Source organism: Dipodomys merriami, unplaced genomic scaffold (genome assembly GCF_024711535.1).
Source record: "Dipodomys merriami isolate MVZ:Mamm:240054 unplaced genomic scaffold, mDipMer1.0.p SCAF_116, whole genome shotgun sequence".
Classification (NCBI taxonomy): domain Eukaryota; kingdom Metazoa; phylum Chordata; class Mammalia; order Rodentia; family Heteromyidae; genus Dipodomys; species Dipodomys merriami.
In genome coordinates, this window is record NW_027202449.1 from 3,565,846 (window position 1) to 3,589,395 (window position 23,550).

General features: G+C 60.1%; 1 protein-coding gene across 2 annotated transcripts in view; it reads right to left on the reverse strand.

Annotated features, from left to right (window-relative positions):
• The window catches only part of LOC138822878 (1-phosphatidylinositol 4,5-bisphosphate phosphodiesterase gamma-2-like), a 71,469-nt gene extending 53,144 nt beyond the window's left edge, over nt 1–18,325 (reverse strand). The window contains exons 1-2 of one of the 2 annotated variants that reach the window (XM_070015854.1): nt 18,232–18,325; nt 14,089–14,316 (exon numbers count right to left, since the gene is read on the reverse strand). In XM_070015854.1, coding sequence (XP_069871955.1) covers nt 14,089–14,281 — 193 coding nt within the window. In that variant the 5' untranslated portion in view covers nt 14,282–14,316; nt 18,232–18,325. Of the gene's footprint in view, nt 1–14,088; nt 14,333–18,231 lie in introns of those variants that run through there. The other variant, XM_070015855.1, reaches the window with a different exon arrangement.
• Nucleotides 18,326–23,550: the final 5,225 nt, after the last annotated feature.

A 23,550-nucleotide genomic window follows, 5' to 3' on the forward strand; every position in this document is an offset into this window, starting at 1 on the left:
TGCGAAACCGTTGGGGGGGTCATAGCCTTGCCAGCCCCTCCAGCGCAGACCCCCATCCCCGGCCAGCCCCTCCAGCGCAGACCCCCATCCCTGGCCAGCCAGCCCCTCCAGCGCAGACCCCCATCCCCGGCCCAGCCAGCCCCTCCAGCACAGACCCCATCCCCGGCCAGCCCCTCCAGCGCAGACCCCCATCCCCGGCCCAGCCAGCCCCTCCAGCGCAGACCCCCATCCCCGGCCCAGCCAGCCCCTCCAGCGCAGACCCGCATCCCCAGCCAGCCCCTCCAGCGCAGACCCCCATCCTCAGCCAGCCCCTCCAGCGCAGACCCCCATCCCCGGCACGGGGAGAAAGAGCTTCGGATGCAGGAACTCAGCTGGGAGTCCGGGATGCCGGTGACAAGGCCGGTGACACGCATCTCTGCGTAAGTCTCCAAGCGAACGGCTCGGAGCGCGCGGGCACGGGTGCGAGGGCACGGCCCTCACGGCTCTGCTCGATGATGCACGTGACGCTCTCGCTACTCTGACGGAGGAGTCGCTATGCTCCTCAGAGCAAAGGGAGCGCTCTGCCCACCGCCCTGCGGCCGAGGGCAGAGCGGGCACCCCAAACGCGTGGTGCCAGGAAGACGGCTTCCCCTCTGCCTTTCCACGGAGCAGGATGGCACCCTCAGAAGCTGGTGATCAAAGGCCCTCCGTCACCCTCCCCAGCGTCCAGCGCAGGCCCAAGGGCAGACGGCAGCAGCCTGGCCACCGGCTCCTCACCGTTTCTGCCACAAACAAAGCTCATCTCTATCCACCCAGGACCCATCCACGACGGGGGGAGGAGGCTCAGAACCGAACCCACAATCCTGACGCTCCAACCAGCATCCGCAGCCACGCGGAGAGGCCTCAGTACCCCACCACAGGCCGAACACCTTCTGCAGCGCCAGGAAGTGGCCTCGGCCTCCCTTTTATATAACCAGGCTGGGGGGGGGGAGCTAGGGGCTGGGGTCTGAGCCCCAAGGTCAGTGCCCTCCGGGGCCCTCCGGCAGTGGCCCTGCCGAGGTCAAGTTCAGGATGGAGACACCCGACAGGATGGCGAGCATCCCCAGCCACCTTGACAGGAGTCGGCTCAGGCAGGTGGAGACAGCCCAGGGCCATCTGGCTGGCTTCTGATGCCCAGGACAAAGGTTGAGTCCAGTGGCTTCCATTTCCAGGGGCGCATGCCCACAGCACCCACAGCGCCCCCCCCCAGGTCCAATGCCGGCTCAAAATCTCCTTGAGACTTTATTTATTTATGCCAGTCCTGGGGCTTGAACTCAGAGCCTGGACGCTGTCCCTGAGCTTCTTTTGCTCAAGGCTAGCACCCTACCACTTGAACCACACCACCATTTGCAGCTTTTTCTGTGTATGTGGTACTGAGGAATCGAACCCAGGGCTTCATGCATGAGAGGCAAACACTCTACCACTGAGCCACCTTCCCAGCCCCTCTCCTGATGACTTTAAAGCCAGGTTAAGTCTCTGTGCCACAGAGAGGTGCCACGGTATTCATTCAGGATTCCTACTGCCAAAGTCAATCATCAGATAAGATGGGGGGGTGCCCTCAGTCTTAGCGAGTGACCACAGAAGAGGCTGGGAGTTTCTAGGTGTCTCCGCTCAGCCCCAGGGCCAGGCCAGGCCGGACAATGTCAGCTCAAGACCCTCAGGCTGATGACAGAGCCAAGCCCTGGAGAGAGCCCAGACGGGCACGGCAGATGACCAGGGATGACCCGGACAGGCTGTGATCCTTCCACCTCTGTGTGTGTGTGTGTGTGTGTGTGTGTGTGTGTGTGTGTGTGTGCGTGCACGCACGCACATGTGCATCAGTCCTAGCGGTTGTCAAGAGCGGTGCTCTACCACTTGAGCCACTTTTAGCTTTGTGCTGCTTACTTGGAGATAAGTCTCTCAGATTTGTCACCCAGGCCGGCTTCAAGCCGCGATCCTCAGATCTCAGCCTCCTGAGTAGCCAGGATGACAGGCGGGAGCCACGGGCGGCCGGCCAGCTCCAGCTCTTTAAAGGGACTTTTGCCACAGGCCCCTGAGCCCCCCTCGGACCCCCCCAGGACCCCAAGCATGCCATGAGCACTTCCCCAAGGCCAGGGTCAGGAAGCAGCGGCTGCCCTCACGGAGAGCAGGCCCCGGTTGCAGGCCCGGTCCTGACGCCCCTCGTGTGAGCCCCTTCCTCCCCAGGACTTCCCCTTTCTTGCTCGCCATGGCTGCCTGCGACTACTCTGGCCCGTGTCCCTGGCCCGGCCTCCGCCCGCGCGGCCCACAGGAAGGGCCCGCGCTTCACCCGGCCTATTCCATAGTCACCTGGCTCTGAACACTCGGCCATCACCCCACCCCACCCCACCCCACCCCACCCCGAGGCGGCGGGCCGGCCCTCACACGCCTGTCCACTGAGCACCTGACTTCTCCAGGAAGTTAGGCAGAGAAGCGCATGCGCCTGCAAGAGGGGGGGAGGGAGCTGGGGGGGTCCCCTGGGACTGGACCCCGTGACCTTTCCTAAAACATGGCTGCTGCCTGAGCAGAGGCCAGGAGAGATCTCCACTCCGACCTGGCCACGTCACCCCGGGCGGTGAAGGCTTTGAGGGGGGCGGGGGGGGGGGAGGGCCAAGCCCCGCCCCTACCCTCGGGGGGTGAAGCCAGAGGCTGGACGATGGCCAAGCCCCCCCACAAGGTGACCACCACCGGGCTCAGTGCTTCCTGCAGCTGCCCGCAGGGCCGGGGCGGCTGCTGGGCCTGGCCTGCGCGCTGTGGTTAGCGGCCCGCGTTTCCCCACTGGGCCGGGCGTTTTGCAAACCCCAGGCCGGGGCAGCGCGGTGGCCGTGCAGTTCCTGTTGTAGCGCGCCAGGAGGTGAGACACTTCCTTCCCCTGCGCCAGGCAGGGGGGGGGGGGGGGGCCAGGGCCAGGCCCAGCCTCTGGGGGTCCCCAGGCAGGGAACGCCTCCTACACAAGGGTCTGCGGCCCTCAGCCTGGGCCGGGGATCCCCGCCCCGGGTCTCGCCCTGGGCACTGCCCTGAACCCCTTCCTTCGCCCCCCCCCCCCCCGGGGTGAGCAAAGGCTGGGCCTCCACAGGAGGCCACAGCACCAGGGAGGCCCACCGTGCCGCCCACGGCGCCGCCCACAACGTCCACGCATGGCCCACAGGCGCTGATGCCCTAAGCCACCCGAGGCCCAGGGGCCTGGCACCGTTCTTAGACAACCAAACAGACCCGCCGCAGGAACCCAGAGCAGAGAGTGCCACCACTGAAGCTTCTACACCGGCACCGGCGGCTCACGCCCCGAATCCCAGCTTCTCCAGAGGCGGAGATCGGAGGATCCCAATGCGAAGCCGGCCTGCGTGGGAAAGTCTGCTAGACTCTTATCTCCACTTCACCAGTTAAAAAACAAAGCAAAAACACCAGAAATGGGGGTGAGGCTCAAGTGGTAGAGCAGAAAAGCTAAAGGACAGCACCCAGGCCCTGAGTTCAAACCCCAGGACTGGCCTGAGCGCACGTGTGTGCACACGCACGCACGCACACACACACATACACACACACACACACGCACAGTGGTTCCAGTAAATGGGCATATCTGACCGTAGCAGCTGTATCAGCTGAGCGGGCAGAATGCCAGGCTATAGAGAGGCTAAGACAAAAGCCTGGGAACGGTGACCTACCAAGGAAACCGAGGCGCGGGCTGGAGGGGGAGGCGGTGGGGATGGCGGTGGGGGAGGGGCAGCGGTGGCCCACATCTGGATGTGGATGATAGCTGTAAGTCACTCACTCTTATTTTACTGAGCATCTAATATATTACTTTTTTGTCAGTCGTGGGGCTTGAACTCTGGGCCTGGATGCTGTTTGTCCCTGAGCTCTTCAGCTCACATGGCTCAGGTGGTAAAGATCTAGCTAATGAGCGAAAGCATCAGATGCGAAGTTTAAATCCTTGTCCCAGAAAAGGAAAAGAAAAAGAAAAAGAGTACAAGGGAAGATCAGTCAAGACAAGATCGCCACACGTGGAGTTCCCAAACTCACTTCCAGCCACTTTCCCAAAGAATAACACACACTCCTTGACCACAGGGGCTTAGCACGTGCCTCCCTGCCTCCCTGCCCCTCCGGGTCCACACAAGCACAGCACAGTCAAAAAGCCACGGTGGGGCGTGCGAGGGGAGAGGCTGGCGGCCAAGGTCACCACAAGGAGCTCCAGCCGCGAGCTTCAGAACGCCACCTGCTCTCACTTCCTTCTCACGTCTTCATCTTGCCGGGGGTTTCGTTTGGGCGTACATGCACCGTGCGCCGGGACTGGGGTCTGAACTCAGGGTCTCAAGCATGTGCATCATTTTGTTGCTGTTGCTCAACCTGCCTTTTTTTTTTTTCTAATTGGATAAGAGACTCACAGGCTTTCCTGCCTGAACTGGCCTCACAACTCCATCCTCAGATCTCAGCCTCCCAAGTAAGTAGGATTACAGGTGTGAGCCACCAGTGCCTGTCCCCCCCCTCGCCCCCACCTTTTTTTATTGTTTCTTAAGTTCCATAACTCAAAGAAAAGCAAGCCATGTCAAGGGGAAAGGAGTTCAAACGCACAGAGCACCTTGGGCAGGCCTCACACCACCCCACGGCCTTGTCTGACTCCAGCGGCCCAGGCCCTGGAGGACAGCGTCCATGTGTCCTCCCAGGATGTGGCATCACGCCCCGGCCGTGCCAACCAACCCTACGGCCGGCCTACTCGGAGGAAGACACCGGCCATGGCGGCAAGATGACGGAGCGACCGAGGCCGGCTGGAGCCCCAGGAGGCTGCAGCGGGGCCCGGAGTGGAGAGCCTGTGTCTGAGTGTCTGCTAAGTGAACGCTTGCACAGGGAGGCTCTGCAGAAGCAGCCTGCAAACCCAGCAGGCCCACGCTGCCGGCAGGCTGGGCCACGCGGTTCACGCACTGCACCTGTCCTGGTGTCCCCGCCCCCCAGGCCCAGGGCAGATCCCCTGCACCTGCCTGAGCCCCGCTCCCTGAGGTCAAGCCTTGCATCGCAAACACTAACAACAAAAGAGCCTTGGAATCATCTCCTCCAGGCCTGCCACACTGGCTGGAAGCAGCAAGGACTAAGCACGAGTTCTAGGCCAGGCGGAGGAGGAAGAGGAGGAGACGGGGGTTAATGGGCATCTGCACTGTCCCGGTTGCATGTCAAAGGCTTGCTTGCTTTTCTTTGCACACAGGCTGGTGTGATCATCACACACAGAGGCACAGAGAAGTTGAGAAGCTTGTCTAAAACCACTCAGCCTGCAAGTGGTGGATCTGGGATTTGAACCTGTGCCTGTTTCTGGCTCTTGTTTGATACTATTGAGACAAAAGGGGGGGGGAGGAGTTTGGACCTTTGAGCGTAGTTTTGTCTTTTGTTTGCTTGTTTTAAGTTTGGTCCCCAAAAGTTGTTTGTAATGAAAACGCTGTGGAAGGAAATTATGCAAAGCCTGAGCACCGTCCCGGGGCGGGGACTCTCGGAGAGCGTCTATTTTCAGCGCCTGCACTCCAGTGATCCGCTCAGGGGCCCGGCGCTCACCGCCGGCTGCACGGGCTTGTTTTCAACAGTGGCCACTTCCTGAGGCTCAACCCAGGCAGGCCCTGTGCCCGCCAGACTCGGGGCCCAGCGCGGTCGCCGAGGCCAGGGGACAGCCGACGGGCACCCAGGGTCCACCCGCCCCCAAAGGGGCAGCGGCACCGGATGGCCTACACCAGGACACACAGGCCTGCAGCCGCCAGCAAGGCCTGCGCCGCCCAGGCTGCTCCGATGTGCATCGTGGTTCGCAGCCCCGCACCACAGCCCACGCTAGACGTGCCTCACCCCTACCACCCAGGGCAGGTGCAACGGAGAAGCCTCAGTCCACACACACACACACACACACACACACACAGAGGTGGACACCTGCTGGGGGCACGCATGTAATCCCTACCAAATCCCACTCCACAGTAGTAACATTTTTCCCCCTCACTGCATAAAAGGGGAAACTGAGGCTGGGTGTTTGCCTGGCATGAGTGAGGCCCTGGATTCCAACACTGCAGAACACAAAATGGAAATGGAGGTGGGAATGTACTAGGGATGGTCCATGCAGACCAGGGCACTGCTCATGATAGTCAGATGCAACACCAAGAAAGAGCACCCTGCCTGGCGCCGGTGGCTCACGCCTGTCAGCCGAGCTTCTCAGGAGGCTGAGATCTGAGGATCGCGGTTCAAAGCCAGCCCGGGCAGGAAAGTCCATGCGACTCTTATCTCCAATGAACCACCAGAAAACTGGAAGTGGCGCTGTGGCTCAGGTGGTAGAGCGCTCGCCTTGAGCTGAAGAGCTGAGGGACAGCGCCCAGGCCCAGAGTTCAGGCCCCACGACTGACTGAAAGAAAAAAGAAAGAAAGGAAGAAGAAAGAACAAACGAAGACCCTAAGCGCTCACTAAAAAGCTGATGCTTTTATGATGGTAGGGACCCCCTGGCGCCCCGAAACCCAAAGAGCTTCTACAGACTTACAAAGACCAAAATCATCTCTTTCTGATCAACTCCCACATGGCCTGCCCTCCACGCAGGCTTTCCCCCACGCGGCCTGCCCCCCTGAGGCCTGCCCTCCACACTCCCGTCTCCTTCCAGGGTGAGGGTGACGTGCTCCTGGGTTTCCATGGAAACGGGACAGAGGGGGATCCGGGCGAGCTGCTCCGACCACGCTGTCCACCCTCCATCCATCCGATGAAGGGTGTCCCCGGCGGCCCTGCCCGGCCCCTGCCCAGGCCAGAGAGGTCTCCAGAAGGACAGGCGCTGCCGGACAGACGACCCGAAAGCTCCAGATGCCCATCAGCTGTGCCGCAACCAAGGGGCAGCACTGAGGCCGGCAGGGAGGATGGCCTGCACCCACGCAGGCCTCCACAAACACGCAGCCTCCACCCACGCGGGCCTCCACCCATGCAGACCTCCACCCATGCGGGCCTCCACCCATGCGGGCCTCCATCCATGCGGGCCTCCACCCACGCGGGCCTCCACCCATGCAGACCTCCACCCATGCGGGCCTCCATCCATGCGGGCCTCCATCCATGCGGGCCTCCACAAACACGCAGCCTCCACCCATGCAGGCCTCCATCCACGTGGGCCTGTACACACACACAGGCCTCCACAAACACGCAGCCTCCACCCATGCGGGCCTCCACCCACGCGGGCCTCCACCCATGCGGGCCTCCATCCATGCAGGCCTCCATCCACACAGGTCTCCACAAACACGCAGCCTCCACCCATGCAGGCCCCCATCCACGTGGGCCTGTACACACACAGAGGCCTATACACACACACACACACACACACACACACACACAGGCCTCCACACACACACAGGCCTCCACCCACGCCGCGCCACCATGCACCTGGTGCATGCTGGTCATGACACAAGGGCAGAAGCGAGGCATCAGTGCCATGAGCACTCGCAGGAAGAGCCCCCAGAGCACAGGCACGGGCCTGGTGGAACATGAGACTGAGCAGGGTGGCCACAAGCACAGACGGAGCCCAGGCTCTCGGGGAGGAGGGCCGCGGCCACGGAGGGCTGAGCACAGCAGCGCCCATACCCTCGCGCAGCCCGCCACGCACGCGGTACAACCCGGCCTCACAGGTCAGGGACCAGCCCTGTCACAGGGGAAGTGTCGAGCCGGCGCAGAGGAACCGGCGAGCGCGGGCTCCGGGCCCCGCCCCGGTCAGACTTCCCCTTCGGGTCCCTCCTCCCACCCCAAAGTGCTCCCTGAGCTCCTTCTCCCTCAAGGAGAGACGGACACTGGACAGGAGACGCAGGTGTGAGGAACAGGTGTGAGTTACGCAGGGGATGCAGGTGTGAGCTGGGCGGGGGATGCAGGTGTGAGCTACGCGGGGGATGCAGGTGTGAGGAACAGGTGTGAGCTACGCGGGGCATGCAGGTGTGAGCTGCGCGGGGGATGCAGGTGTGAGCTGCACTGGAGATGCAGGTGTGAGCTGCGCGGGGCATGCAGGTGTGAGGAACAGGTGTGAGCTGCGCGGGGGATGCAGGTGTGAGCTGCACTGGAGATGCAGGTGTGAGCTACGTGAGAGATGCAGGTGTGAGCTGCACTGGAGATGCAGGTGTGAGCTACGTGGGAGATGCAGGTGTGAGCTACGTGGGAGATGCAGGTGTGAGCTACGTGGGAGACGCAGGTGTGAGCTACGTGGGAGACGCAGGTGTGAGCTGCACTGGAGACGCAGGTGTGAGCTGCACTGGAGATGCAGGTGTGAGCTACGTGGGAGATGCAGGTGTGAGCTACGTGGGAGATGCAGGTGTGAGCTACGCAGGAGATGCAGGTGTGAGCTGCACTGGAGATGCAGGTGTGAGCTACGTGGGAGATGCAGGTGTGAGCTACGCAGGAGATGCAGGTGTGAGCTGCACTGGAGATGCAGGTGTGAGCTACACAGGAGATGCAGGTGTGAGCTGCACTGGAGATGCAGGTGTGAGCTGCACTGGAGATGCAGGACACAGAGCTTGTTTGGCCTTGAACTGACCAACATTTTCACATTGACAGGGGTCCCTCTGAGACTCTGCATACACACTTGGGTCTCCTTGAATAGCAAATGTAGCATGAGAACTTGAGAGAGAGAGAGAGAGAGAGAGGGAGAGAGAGAGAGAGACAGAGAGAGAGAGAGAGAGTACTGGGGCTTGAACACAGGTCCTGGGTGCTGTTCCTGAGCTTGCATCTTTTCACTTAAGACTAGAGCTATACCACTTGAACCACAGCTCTGCTTCCAGCTTTTTGGTGGCTAATTGGAGATAAGAGTCTCACGCATGGGCTGAGAAGTGGCTCAGTGGTAGAGCGCTTGCCTTGCATGCATGAGGCCCTGGGTTTGATTCCTCAGCACCACATAAGCAAAAAGAAAAAAAGCTGGAAGTGGCGCTGTGGTTCAAGTGGTAGAGCGCTAGCCTTGAGCTGAAGAGCTGAGGGACAGCACCCAGGCCCAGAGTTCAGGCCCCACAACCAGGCCCCCCCCCCAAAAAAAAAAAAAGAGTCTCACGTACTTTCCTGCCTGGGCTGGCTTCAAATCGCCATCCTCAGATTTCAGACTCCTGAGTAGCTAGGATGGCAGGTGTGAGCCACGGTGCCTGGGAGAGCTTTAATCAACCAAGGCTTTAGGGACATAGGACACAGCTGACTCAGTGGAACCTGCACGAAAGGGTGGACAGTGTCCCTCAGGATGACAGAGGGTGAGGAAGATTCTAGAACAATGAGACACACCTCCCACACTCTTCCCACTAAGCACACAGGTCTGCTTCTTCTCCCTGCCCTGGAAACCCACTTTGACCAATAATAACCTGAGATAGAGTGATAGCTGGGCTTGGTGGCTCACGCCTGTCACCCTAGCTACTCAGGAGGCTGAGATCTGAGGATCACAGTTCCAAGACAGCCACAGGAAGGAAAGTCCGTGCGACTCTTATCTCCAATGAGCCACCAGAAAGTCGGAAGTGGTACTGTGACCCAAAGTGGTAGAGCATGAGCCTTAAGCAAAAGAGCTCAGGGACGGCACCCAGGCCCTGAGTTCAAGGCCCAGTATTGGCACACAAAAAGTGGTATCATGAACGCTCCAGGGCCCAGACTTCAGAAACCTTGAGGGCTTCTCCTCTCTCTCTTATTTATTTGTTTACATGTAGATGTGCAGGAATGCCCACGGAAGCCACGCGGACAGCGGGACAGAGCCAAGGCCAGGCTGCTCTTGGAAGCGATGACGCGCATGCCCAGGGCCGCAGGTGAGGCCTAGCGGAGGCCACAGGGCCACAGGGAGTAGAAAGGCCACGTTAGAGGCGCCAGCTGCCCATCCCTGGGTGCCCATCAGGGACAAAACGTCCCAGGGTCCCCCAGAGAAGCAGAAACCACCTCGGCCTCCTTGCGGCAGCTTTCACGGCGCCCAGGCCCCCGGCGCCTGCCTGGAGCCCCGTCTCTCCTTGTTCTGCAGTGGGAAGGCCCCATTGTTGGTTCAAGGCTGCACACAGCACGAGACAGAGCTGGAACTCCAACCCTGAGCTGGTGGTTTGGGGCCCCAGCGGCCCCCAGCCCCTCAGGACTCTCCTGGCCATTCTCACTGGCAGACATCACAGGTTCAACCCCCTTGGGGCACAGTGAGGCTCACCTCCAAAACAGCCAGAAAGAAAACAAAATGGCGTGGCCCCACCCAAGGGAGCCAGTAACGCCCCCAACAGACCAACCAGAGCAACCCCACATCGAGGTATACATCCTAAATAACCGAAAGCCCACGCTGAAACCAACGCCATGCATGGATATTCACAGGGACACAGTGTGCTAACACCCAAAAGATGGAAGAAATCCCATGTCCATGAAGTAATGGACACTGTGTGTGTGTGTGTGTGTGTGTGTGTGTGTGTGTGTGTGTGTGTGTGTGTGTGTGTGTGTGTGTGTGTGTGTGTGTGTGTGTGTGTGTGTGTGTGTGTGTGTGTGTGTGTGTGTGTGTGTGTGTGTGTGTGGTAGTCCTGGGGGTGGGCGCTGTCCCTGAGCTTTAATGCTCAAGGCTAGTGCTCTACCACTTTGAGCCATAGCTCCACATCTGGTTTTGAGGCATTGTTAGGGATAAAAGAGCCTCATGGCCTTTTCCTACCCTGGCTGACTTCAAACTTCGATCCTCAGATCTCAGCTTTCTGAGTAGCTAGGATTACAGGTGTGAGCCACCAGCACCTGGATTCAATGGATTTTTTTTCAAGTGTGGTCTATTCATGGAACAGAATCCTACTCAGACATATAAAAGAAGCACTGGCCTACTCCACACAGCATGGAAAACCTCAAAAACACTACTGTAAACAAAAGAAAGCAGACACCAAAGGTCTCACACTGTTGCCACGAATATGAGATGCTCAAAAGAGGCAGATCCATAGGGATCGTGGCTTTCCAGGCATGAGAGAAAAGGGTTCGGGGACAGGGTATGCACTAGGCCGGACTGAGAGCCTCCTGTATGCCTCCAACATAACTAGGATCTAGATAGGCTCAGGCCACCACACCAGCTGTAGATCTCAGGAAGCTGAGATCTAAGGATCATGGTTCAAAGCCAGCCCTGGCAGGAAAGACCATTAAACTCTTACCTCCAATTAACTGCCAGAAAACTGGAAGAAAGTAGTAGAGCTCTAGCCTTGAGTGAAAAAGCTTGGGGACATTACCTAGGCCCTAAGCTCATGCCCCATGACACACACACAAAAAAAAATTTAGCACAGTCTGGAGATTGAACACACGCCCTGGAGTTTGCTCGGCAAGTGCTCTGCATCTGAACCATGGAAGTTTGGCTTCTGGTTTGGCTTTCAGATGGCATTCTATAACACTGTCCCAGCCAGACTCAGCCAGCTATGAAGCTAACCATGGCCCTTCTGGCTGAAAGCGGTCCTTTTTATGCCTGAAAATGGCTCTTAGCAAATAGGATCTCTGATCCAAGATGAGGAAGCAATGTATGACCACCAGGCAATGGAATATTACACAGCAATAGAAAGGAAGAAAGTCCTGACACATGCTGCAATGAAGATTAAGTCCAAAACATGCTAAATCAGAAGTCAGAAGCGAAGGCCACAATTATGATTGCTTCATGTGAAATGTCCAGGATCAGCAAATACGCAGGGCAAATTTATTACTGCCAGGAACTGAGGCAGGGGAGGCAACTGCTAAGTGTATGGGATTTGAAATCATTTTAATATTGACTGATTGCACTGGCACCGATCCATAAACACACTAAAAAGCAAACAAACTAGGTTAAACATCATAATGGATGAATTCTATGGCAGGCTTCAATAGAACTATTGTTTCATAAAGTGAAAATGATAAAAAAATAAATAAAAATGGCAGCTCTCCTCTTGATAAGGATAGTTAGAAGTGTTGGTTAGCTATACAACACCACCTGTCAATGAGGGAAGCTTCCAGAAGCTAAAAGGAAGAGAATTGAAATAAGTTCAAGTCCTTTCAATCCAGAGAAAATTCTGCTGGGGACTCTGCACAGCCAGGTACTTTTGGAACCCACTTCAATTTGGAAGTCACTGAAGCCTTATCCACGCGCATGTGGGTGCGCGTACACACACGTGCTCATGTGAGTATGTGTGTGTACGCACACGCATGGGCACCCACCTGCCAGCACTGCATCTTGAACCCACTGCCTGCATGCTATTCCTGAGCTTCTTTGTTCTAGGCTATGCTCTACCACTTGAGCCACATCTCCACTTCTGGCTTTTTGCTGGTTTGGAGATACATGTCTCACAGACTTTCCTGCCCGAGGTTGCTTTGAACCTAGATCCTCAGATCTCAGCCTCCTGAGTGGCCAGGATGACAGGCGGGAGCCCCCCCATGCCTGGCTCAAACATGGGAGGGAAAACGGACGCCAGCAAGAGTCAGCACGGCCAGCCCCGAGCGCCAGCCGCCAGCCCTGGCTGGTCACTCCACGGGAGGAGGCGGAGCCGAGGGAGGAGAACAGCAGCCTTCTTCCGGGCTCAGCACGCACCCACGCAGCGGTGCCGGTCGGGGACAGACTCTTGATCCTGTGGCCAAGAGAAGCCTGATGGCTGCTGAGGTTTTCCCAGCCCAGCCAGAGCAAACACCGTCAGGAGGGAAGGAAGCACGGCCACGCCTGTGGGACTGGGCTTTCGCTGCCCAATTTGCAAGCTCTGAATGGCGCCTGCCCAGACCCTGGCAGGCGTGGAGGTGGGGCGGATGGACGAACACACTGACCACACTGGGCCCCGGCCCCACGCGTGGCCTTCTGGTCCTCCTGCAGAGATCCGTGCTATGGAAAATACCAAGAAAGGGCCTCAAGTCGGCTCTGAAAGTGTTCCCAGAACGGATGGCTGACACAGGAAAATAGGAGACTACACAATATCCAAAACAAGTAAGATGCCGGGCTGATCCCCAGGCTGGGTAACTGGATACCTTTAAAACTGTATGGAGGGTGACACTGCCCAAAGACAAATGTACTCGCTACCTGCCTCAGGTAACGGTGACCCCTCTTCGTGATGCCAAGTTAAAGAAAAAATATGGAAACTGGGCGCCGGTGGCTCACGCCTGTCATCCCAGCTACTCAGGAGGACGAGATCTGAGGATCGTGGTTCAAAGCCAATCCAGGCAGGAAAGTCCATGAGACTCTACTGTCAATGAACCACCAAAAATGCACAGGATGATTACAACAGCCCACAGTAAACGTCCTGCGTTGCGCTGTCACCTAGCAGCCACGCCCAGAACGTGTCCAGGCCAGGAAAGAACGGGGATAAGTCAGCACCCCCAGGTGATTATGAAGTGGAGGGGGAAAAGGTGCAGAGGGTTGTATAGGAGTTCCCATTTGTGTAAAACGTACACACACATATTACACAAGCATAAAGTGTTTCTGGAAGACAAAAGAAATTGGTAACAAGCGAGCCGCGGGGGGGTGAAGGACCTGGCGAGACACACATACTGACGAGATACCTGAACCCCAACTCTTTGACCCGTTGTCTAGAGTTGCTTTGTTATTCAAGACAGCCTAGGTTGGCCTCAAACTAGAGATTCTGCCCGAGTGCTGGGATTCAAGGAATGTGTTTTAAATTTTCGATTAAAAACGAATCAAAAGTCAAGCGCGGCTCCTGCACGTGGAGCTTGGATGTGCTAACAAATCGGGAAGGAGGTGAGGGAGAGGAGAGGCAGCTCCTCCACCAGAACCAGAGTGGTGCTGGAAAGCTCTAGAACCTTCAGCCATGTGTTTGCTCGCTTGGACAGAGCCAAGAAAGGCCTCTCCCTGCTGGGGTCCGCAGGAAACCCCAGCTGGCATTTGGCTACAACGCTGGGCGTTTCCACGGGCCGAGACCACCGAGCTCCCGTGGGGATGGACACCCTGCCCAGCCGCCAGAGGCCGCCACGGTGTCGCAATGCCAGTTTCCAAACTGGCCAGTTCCACGCGTCTGTCACAGCACAGAACTTTTCCTGGATGCACTTTCTCCATAGAGCAAGCTCTTTGCACTGACAAGGTAGAAACTCACTCACCGGAGCACCAACCACCAAAGGCAGGCGGGGGGCGGGGAGGCGGGGAGCAGGGGAGGGGGCCGACGGGCAGCGGCCCATCCGGCCAGTACTCACAGAAGCCTTCCATCTTGTCCGCCGTCTTACTCCACGCCACTTGCCGCGTCTCCATGATCACCTGCACGGTCCTCCGCTCGGGGGTGCACTTGCGGAAACTAAACACGGTCATGACGGTGCCCAGCTCCAGAGCCCTCTTGAGCTGACTCTTCTCATGCTCGGGAAGGGTGTCCACGTTGCCCACGGTGGTCATGGTCGGTCACCGCAGGAGCAGCAGAAGCAAGGACTCTGGTGGGGCGGGATAAAGGGTTCAATCAGCTCAGGTGGGGTGAGTTAGCTAACAGGTCATGGCTGTGAGGAAGAGAAGGTTCTAGTAAGAGGAAGTCGCTGGCTGCTGGGAGAATCCATGCAGATGGCAGGGCCTAAATGGAAATCCAGCTGTGGGAGGCCGCTGACCTCCCGCCGCACCCGCAGAGCAGCTTTGAATAACCAAATCACGCAGCGGCTCGGGTCCAGCGTGGGATCAGCAAAGCAGCCCCGTGGGCTCCAGCACCCCGCGCTCTCCTCCTGCGACAGCTAACACCTGCCCACGCCCCACGCCCAAACCAGGAACAGACAAAAAGAAAAGCCGTCCCAACATGTCTGTAGAGTCCTGAGAGACTGGAAAGCAAACCAAAATGGCAGGAAACGTCAAATCCCAGGGGAGCTGCCTGCCAGGCCTCCGTCCATCCATCTGTCCCTTCTAAGCAGGCAGCTGGAACATTCTGGAAGGCGAAGCCACAGCGGAGCGCCCGTGTGCGTGGGCGTGGGTGGCAGGTGCTTATCAGAGAGGCGCTTAGGCCCAAGTTCTGGAGAAATCCTTGTCTGAGCATTCTCACACCCACAAGCAAACTCTGGCAGCAAACCCAGAATCAAACCCTCTCCTCCGCCGGCTCCCCTGGGGTCCCAGCCCCCCCCTTCTGATTACCTGCCCTGGGGTGCCCCATCAGCCCTGACCCCTGGGGCCATGCTCAACCCAGCAGACAGAAAGACTTCAGGACAGGAATCAAACCACGTTACCCAGCCAGGCACCTGAGGCTCACGCCTGTAATCCCATCCCAGCCTGGGCAGGAAAGTCCCTGAGACTCTTTATCTCCAATTAATCACAGAAAAAGTCAGAAGTGGTTCTGTGGCTCAAGTGGTAGAACACTAGCCTTGAGCAAGAAAAGGAGCTCAGGGACAGCGCCCAAGCCCAGAGTTGGAGCCCTAAGACCGGGAAAAAATGTTACCCTGCTCCAAGCCCTGCAGCGGCAGCCGGAGCGCGCCTCCACACCGCTCCCTTATTCTGGCCCCAAACAGACAGAGACACTGCATGCGCTGGGGCAGCCCCGACCGTGAGGGACCCAGAGGATCCTGGGATGAGCCTCCATTCCCAGCTGTGGAAAAGAAAGTGAACTGCACAGCTGCGCTCAGGTACCTGAGATCTTACAACAAGGCTGCAAAGACAGCGCTCCTAAGCCTCCCCCCTCCCCGTGTTCTGTGCCTACTTATACCCCCCCATCTCTCCAAATTCACTTAACAGCTCCACCCCCCTCCCAGGTGTTACTCTGTAACAACTTCAAGGTTACAAAATAGCTCTATAGAGAGACCCCATTCTAACACCAGAACCAGCATAGCAGCTGCCTCCTCCTCCAGCCTCTCACCTCACTGCCCAAAATCTAGATCCCTTCCCTCACCTGGAAAGTGGGTCCAAAGTGACCCTCACGCGAGACCCTGACTTCACACCTACCGGCCGGCCGGCACCGGTCCAGGGTCCGCTCTCTGCCAGGCTCTGGGAACCAAGGCTACAATGCAAGTGCAGCAGGCAGAGAAAGCCAGGCCCTGCCCTCTGCCCTCCTCCCTCCACCCCTGCCCTGCCCTCTGCCCTCCTCCCTCCACCCAGCCCTGGGACCCCAGGCCCTCCCAGGCGTGGGATAGAAGTCAGGCCTCCCCGGGTGTCATGGTGAGGGGAGGTGGGGAGTGTGTCTGGGGTGTGGTGGGGGTCCAGAGGTCAGAGGCCGCACCTGGGAAGAGGAAGTGTCTGGATCTCACCACTGCCAGGTGGCAGGAAGGCCGGCAGCCAGTCCCGAGAACCCGCTGGCATTCACAGGTTGCTGGTTGCTCGTCGGGAGACTCACCAGCCCCCCAGCCTGGCTCCCCGGGGCCACCCCGCTTCCCTCGTACAGCATCACTTCATCAAAGACACACGGGCCAAGCCCTGGCGCCCCAGAGCCCCTTCAGAGCAGGCCCTGGCCCCTCAGAACCCCGCAGGTGGCAGAATCCGGCCAGACAGGAAGGAAGCCCGCAGCTCCGCCCCGTCGGGCGCAAGGGCCTGGCAGCCCCAGGTCCAACCACCGAAGATACATTAACTCTGTCATTTTGGAAAATAGAGAGGTGAAGGGACTTGGCCAAGGTCACACCGCAAGCACCAGGATTTGAACCCGGTCCCCATTCCCAAGCGCTCACTGTGCACCAGCCAGGTGCCTCTTGAGTTCCAAGGGCAAAACCAAGGACAAAGCGGGGAGCACAAAGCCCCTTCATAACAACCACCAGGGCAAGGTGCCGTCCCGCCTCAGGAGTCCAAGTACTGCTCACTTAGTAGCTGCTGGAGCAACTCAGATACCAGCACCAGCTCTCAGGTGCACCTCCCACCCACTGGAGACAGGTGCTTATGATCGAACACCCATGGGAGAGAACCCCAAACCCAGCACCCAGCCTCAGCCCCAGACAGACAGAAGGATCATGAATTCTCACTGACTTTTTCCTTTACAGCTACATAAATAAAATAGGGCTGGGAAGGTGGCTCAGCGGTAGGGTGCTTGCCTAGCATGCATGAAGCCCTGGGTTCGATTCCACAGCACCCCATACACAGAAAACGCAGGACGTGGCGCTGTGGCTCAAGCAGTAGAGCGCTTGCCTTGAGTGGAAGAGCTGAAGGACGGCGCCCGGGCCCAGAGTTCAGGCCCCACGACCGACCAAAAATATTATATATACAACATATCCATTTACACACGGGGGCTGTACTCAGCCCAGCCAAGACAGCAGGAGGATGAGGGTTCAACACCAGCGGGGCACACAGTGACACCCCGGCTGGAAGAATGAGTGTGAGAAAGACCAAACTGGGTGGAGGGGCGGATGGGACATTTCTAAGCAACCGGATCTGGAAAGCTGCGTGGAAAGCTGCGTTTCAACGGCAAACCCGTGAGCGTGAGCGGCAGAATTCCATTTTCATAAAGGCTGGCGACCCCGGGGGGAGGGGGCAGGGGGAGGTGGGGGAGGAGAGGGGGAGGAGGAGGGAGGAGGGGGGAGGAGGAGGGAGGAGGGAGGAGGGAGGAGGGAGGAGGGGGCCGGGGGTGATGGGGAGGCCGAGGCCGGAGGGGAGGGGGGGAAGGAGAAGGCGGGGCGGGGGGGGGGGGGCCGGGACTGGGGTCGGGGTCAGGGGGGAGGAGGAGGCCGGGACTGGGGTCGGGGTCAGGGGGGAGGAGGAGGCCGGGACTGGGGTCGGGGTCAGGGGGGAGGAGGAGGCCGGGGCCGGTGGGGGGGCGCGGCCGGGGCTGGTGGTTGGGGGCCCTCCACTTCGCGTCGGGGTCCCCGGCGCGGCGCGCGGCTCTTCCCCGCGTCTTCTCCCGGCGGCCCCGCCGCTGCCCCGGGCGCGCAGCGGCCCCGCGGGTCCCCTGGGTGCGGGCCGATCTCAGCGCCGCGGAGCGCGGCCCGCGGGGCCCCGGGACCCGCCGTGCAGAACTGAAAGCGAGGCCCGCGCGGAGCCGGGGGTCCCGCCCGGCCCCCGGCTCGGGGCGGCGGCGCCCCGGGGAGGACCCCGGCCCCAGACGGCCCTCCAGCGAGCCCACCTGTTCGCGCCCCGGCTCCGGCTCCGGGCCCCCCGCGGTCTGTCCCCCAAGTGGCTCCGCGCCGGGTCCCGGGTCGGGGCCGCGCACGGGCGCGCGGGGCCCGGGAAACCCAGCGCCCCGGGGGGAGCCGGCGGGCGCGGGGCCGGAGATCGGGGCGGGACGCGAACCCACGCGGGCCCGGGGCCGACGACGCCCCGCCGCCCGCCCGCTGCCCGGCCCGGCGAGGCGGCGCCGGCGCCCCGAGAGGAAGTGGCCGGCAGCCGGGCCGGACCGCGCCGCCCCCACCCCGGGCGCGGGGAGCCCCGACGGCGCGCCCCACCCCGGCCCCGCCGCTCACCTGGAGGAGCCGCCGGGCGCCGCCGCGCGCTCGCCCGCCCCTCCCGGGTCTGGGCTCCGCGTCCCGTGCGCAGCCGCCGCGTCCCGGCCCGCGCGCCCCGGCAGCGAACGCCCTGCACCGCGGGGCCCGGCCGCGCCACGTGACCCCGGGGCCGGCCCCGCCGCGCCGCCCGGCCCCTCCTGCACCCCGGGGCCGCCCAGGCCCGGAGCCCCGCCTCCGCGCGCCCCGGAGGAAACTGAGGCAGCGCCGTCGCTCGCCGGGCGCAGGCGGGAATGGGGCGCCCTGGGCTCTGTGGGCGCCCCGCGCGGGCTCCCTCCCGCCCCCGACCCGAATGGGCGGCCGGCCGGCCGGGCTGCGGGAGCTGCGGCCGCTCGCGCTCCCGTCCCCGGCTGGGCTCAGAGCCATCTTCTTTCTTCTCTGCCAGTCCTGGGCTTGAACTCGGGGCCTGGGCGCTGTGCCTGAGCTGCTTTTGCTCAAGGCGAGCGCCCCAGTGCTTGAGCCACAGCGCCACTTCTGGTTTTTCTGGTGGTTTATTGGAGATAAGAGTCTCACGGTCTTTCCTGCCCGGGCTGGCTTTGAACCGAGATCCTCAGACCTCAGCCTTCTGAGCAGCTAGGATGACAGGTGTGAGCCCCTGGCGCCCGGCTTGACATCTCTACCAGGAGTGTTTTTCTCCCTTAACCACAGCCACACTTAACTGGCCCTGCCTGGATCTCACTTTTTATTTTTCTTGTGCCAGTCCTGGGGCTGGAGCTCAGGGTGCTGGGGATAGAGCTGGGGGGGGGGGGGCTGGAGCTCAGCAGGGGGGCTAGAACTCAGGGGGTGGGGGCTGGAACTGGGGGGGGGGTCTGGAGCTCAGGGTAGGGAGGGGGCTGGAGCTCAGGGGGCGGGGTCTGGAACTCAGGATGCTGGGGCTGGAGCTCAGGGTGCTGGGTGCTGTCCTGAGTTCCTGCTCTCCAAACTCTACCCCCGAAGCCACAGCTCTGCGTCTGGGTGGTTTCTGGGAGATCTGAGTCTTGCAAACTTTCCTGCCTGGGTTGGTTTTGAACCACGACCCTCAGATGTGAGCCTTTAAGTAGCTGGGGTGGCAGGTGTGCACCAGGCCCCCGGCGTCCGTTCGCCTCTCTGAACCCGTCTCCCTCTGAGCGCCATCCACGCAAGAAGGGAAAGTCAGAGGCAGTCAGGGCCTGGCAGCCGCAGGCCAGGGCCGCGCTCAGCGCGGGAGGAAAGCGCAGGGGGAAGTGAAGCATGGGCTTGGGGGGGGGGGGACCAAGCCCAGTCCTGCCCTCCCTTAGCTGTGTGACAACCTCTCTGAACCCCACTTTCCCGTCAGGAGACCTCCCCTACTCATGGGATAGCAGAGCCCACACATGTGCGCGTTCCGAGAGCAGACAGATCCAGGGTTCGTGAGAACAGGGGATGTGGGGACATTGTTGGGGGGGCAGAGGGGGTTCCAGATCTTTCTTCAGGGTGGTGAACAAGCTCTCCAGTTGACCATGGTGGCTGCACAGCTCCCTGAACTCGCTGACCCCACGGGTGAACAGGACGCGGGGGTGGTGGGGAGGGGGGAGGACCAGGTGGTCTGCGCCCCGCGCCCGCTGAGCCTGCGCCAGCAGCCAAAGCCACGCAGCACGGTGGCCATTGTGGGGAGGCGGCAGCCAGGCCCAGGCCGCCACCCTGCCCGGCACCCCACCATCTTCCCCTGGCTGCCAACACTGCCCAGAAAGCTCTGAGAGCCTTCGAGCGTGGCTTCCTGTCCCAGCATTGTTCCGAGACCTGCACGGTCCCCGGGGAGAGGCCACAGCCCAGCTGCTGCGCTGCCCGCGGGGCTCCGAGCGCGGAAGTGCCGCCCCAGCCCCGCGCGCCTTCCGGGGCAGACGGGGCCTGCTGGGGAGCCCTCTGCGTCCAACCGGGCCTCTTTGGGCCTTTCAGACCTGGGGTGCTAACAGGCTCGTTTATTCACTCAACAAACCCCGGGGCCCAGGTGTGCACCACTGTCACGCTGGAGGGACGGGGAAGGAAGGCGGGAAGGAAGGCCGCCCCGGGTCGGGCGCGCGCCCTGCGCCCTGCGCGCATTCAGCCTCCGAAAGCCACGCTGTCTTCCCCAGGAACTGGGCTGTTGCAAAGGAGGGAGCGGGACAGGCGTGTGCTGGGCACAGGCCCTGGTTAAGCAGGACCCCACCCAGAGCCAGCCCGCGTGCTGACCCCCTGCGCCCAGAACCGCAGCTGCCCAGCCCTGGCCAGGCCGACATCTGGGGGTCAAGTCAAGAAACATCACTTAGTGGGGTGCCAGTGGCTCACACCTGTCACCCTAACTACTCAGGAGGCTGAGATCTGAGGATTGTGGTTCAAAGCCAGCCCACACAGGAAAGTCTGTGAGACTCTTACCGCCTCCAATGAACCACCAAAAGTCACAAGTGGAGCTGTGGCTTAAACGGTAGAGCACCACCAGCCATGAGCAAAAGAGCTTAAGAGACAGCGCCCAGGCCCTGAGTTCCTGCTCCAGGGCTGGCGCACACGCACAAATAAGAAAGAAATGAAATGAAATGGAATGGAATGGAAGCAGACCGTGGGCGGTGATCCTGGGTAGCTGGACTCTCCCAGATGGGTCTGCTGGCTTCAGACAAAGCCGGTGACGTTCGTGGACGAGACGGGCAGGATTCACGCCTGGTGGTCACAGCCTCCTGGGGGAGGTGACATTTGGGCCTACCGAGGGCGGAGGAGGAGCAGTGGGCCACAGGAAAAGCTTGCAGCCACCTAAGTCCCTGCAGGCCTGGCCGGCTTCCTCCAGGAGCTGAAGGTTACAGCAGGAGCCGTCATAGACAGCTGTGTTGACAGACACCAGCGCAGAGCATACCGCACCCCGCCAGCCCAGGCCTGGCTGACACATTTAAAAAACAAAGTTAAAAGAAAAAAGTCCCTAGCCAGTCAGCACCTACGACTGTCTCATGGCAGAGAGAGAGAAGGGGGGGGAGCCCTCATTTCTCTCTCCCACAGGAGCCAACTCCGACTGCATTCTGGTCCCCAGGGGACTGGCCACCCCCATCCACAGAGTGCCCTGTCCCCAAGGACTGTGGATGAAGCCCCCAGCGAACCCTGTGTGGTATCACTGGCCAGCCTGTGGGGTCTTTTGGGCAGCTGTAACAAAATCATACCTGTCATCCCAGCAACACAGGAAGTATAGATGGGGGGCACCGGAAGCATAAATGGGAGGTCATGGTCCAGGCCAGCCTGGGCGTAAGTGTGGGACTCTATTCAAAAATAACCCAAACAGCTTGGCCCCAGTGGTGGCTCACACCTGTAATCCAAGCTACTGAGGAGGCTGAGATCAGAGGATCCCAGTTGGAAGCCAGCCTAGGCCGGAAAGTCTGTGAGACTCTTATCTCCAGTTAACCACCAAAAAGCCAGAAGTAGAACTGTGACTCAAGTGATAGAGTATAACCTTGAGCATAAAAACTCAGGGAGAGTACCTAGACCTTGAGTTCAAGCCCCAAGACTTTCACCAAAAACATTGAATAGATGGTATGGTAGGGTAGCTCAGTGGTGCATACCTGCAAGACTGTGGGTCTATCCCCAGAACACTAAAAAAGAAAGAACTAGGGGGAAATGTCAAATAATGGCTTTAATCTATGGCCTGACAGAAATTTGTACTCAGCAAATGATCATTGAATACATGGGTGAACAGATGGATGGATGGATGGATGGATGGATGGATGGATGGATGGATGGATGGGTGGGTGGATGAAGGACAGGTAGATAAATAGATGGTTGGTTGGATGGATAGGTAGATGAAGGATGGGTAGATGGATAGACGGTTGGATGGATAGATGGTTGGTTGGATGGTTGGATGGTTGGATGGATGGGTGGGTGGGTAAAGGATGAGTGGATGGATAGATGGTTTCAGGTACGTATGTAGATGCTGGGTGGGTAGACAGGACTTGGGTGGGTGGAAGGATCTGGGGGGATGGGCGGTGGCTGGTGAATGGAAGATGACGGGTGAGCAGATGGACAGAGCTTTTGGTGTGGCTCCTCCTAGAGCTCTTTTTCCTTCCACTCACTCCCACAGTAAGGGAAATACAACTACCCCAGTGTGTTTTCTGCTCACGTTTCTCTGTCATAACGTGTCTGGGCTCCCATAGACACGCTTCCACTGAGGACAGGCATCTCCTTCCCTCTTCTCTCCCAAAGCCATGGCAGCACAGGGGAACAGCTGGGTCCCTGTGTGTGTGGCGAGGCCCGGGCTGCAGGCTCGGGGCGCTCAAGGTCGATTGGCATGGGAAGAGGCTGCTGGGAAGGCAGGCCCGCACAGGCTGGGGAGCCCGGCCCGGGGGCACATACGGGGCTTTGGAGCTTGGCCAACTTCACCTCTCCTCCCATGCAAGCCCCATCCCTGTGTCTGTGCTTTTCACACCAGCGTCTTGGTTGACACCTGGATGGGAGGCTGACGGTCCCCTGTCCCCTCCCCCGCCCTGGACTCCTCCTCCAGCCTGAGCCAGTCCGGCCTGAGCCAGTCTGACGGCGGTGGCCACCTGCACAGTTTGACTTCCCACCAGGCCCCACGTATCTGCTGCCTGACCTTGAGCGCTGGTGCCTTCCCAGAGGTGACCTCACGGGCAAGTTTGGGGATTGGCAGAGATAAATATTATGAATGGCGGAAGTCAGGGCGGGCAGAGCAGCGTAAGAGAAATACCCAGGCCGGCAGCCAATGCCTGCAACCCCCGCGCCCCGGCCGAAGGGCAGGAGGGCAGGGTACCACCCTCACCCCGCGGCGCCACCCAGCCGTGCCGGGCCTTTACCCTGCTGGAGGAAGGCTGGAGCCTTGCCCAGGCCCAGGCGGCCTCCTTGGAGGCGGCCTCCCCATCTCCATGGAAACCGGCTGGCGTGCTCTGATTGGCCCGGAACAGGGCTTGGATGGATGGGTCCCACTGGAGGTGAGCTCACTCTTACCTGCAGGCTAGAGGGAAATGCCTGACCTTCTGGTGAACTTTGTGGAATGTTCTCTCTGGTGGCCCGGAGCTCCTGGGTGGCGGGGGGCGGGGGTCGGACCCCTGCAGAGGCAGCTGAAGTTCCTGGGACAGGCATTGCTGCCCACACACGTGTATGCACCAGTCCTGGGGCTTGAACTCAGGGCCTGGGCACTGAGCTTTTTTTTGCTCAAGACTGATGATGCATTACCTCTTGAGCCACAGCTCCACTTCTGGCTTTTTGATGATTCAATGGAGGTAAGAGTCTCGGGGACTTTTCCTGCCCAAGCTGGCTTCGAACCTCCATCCTCAGATCTCAGCCTACGAAGGAGCTAGGATTACAGGTGTGTGCCAA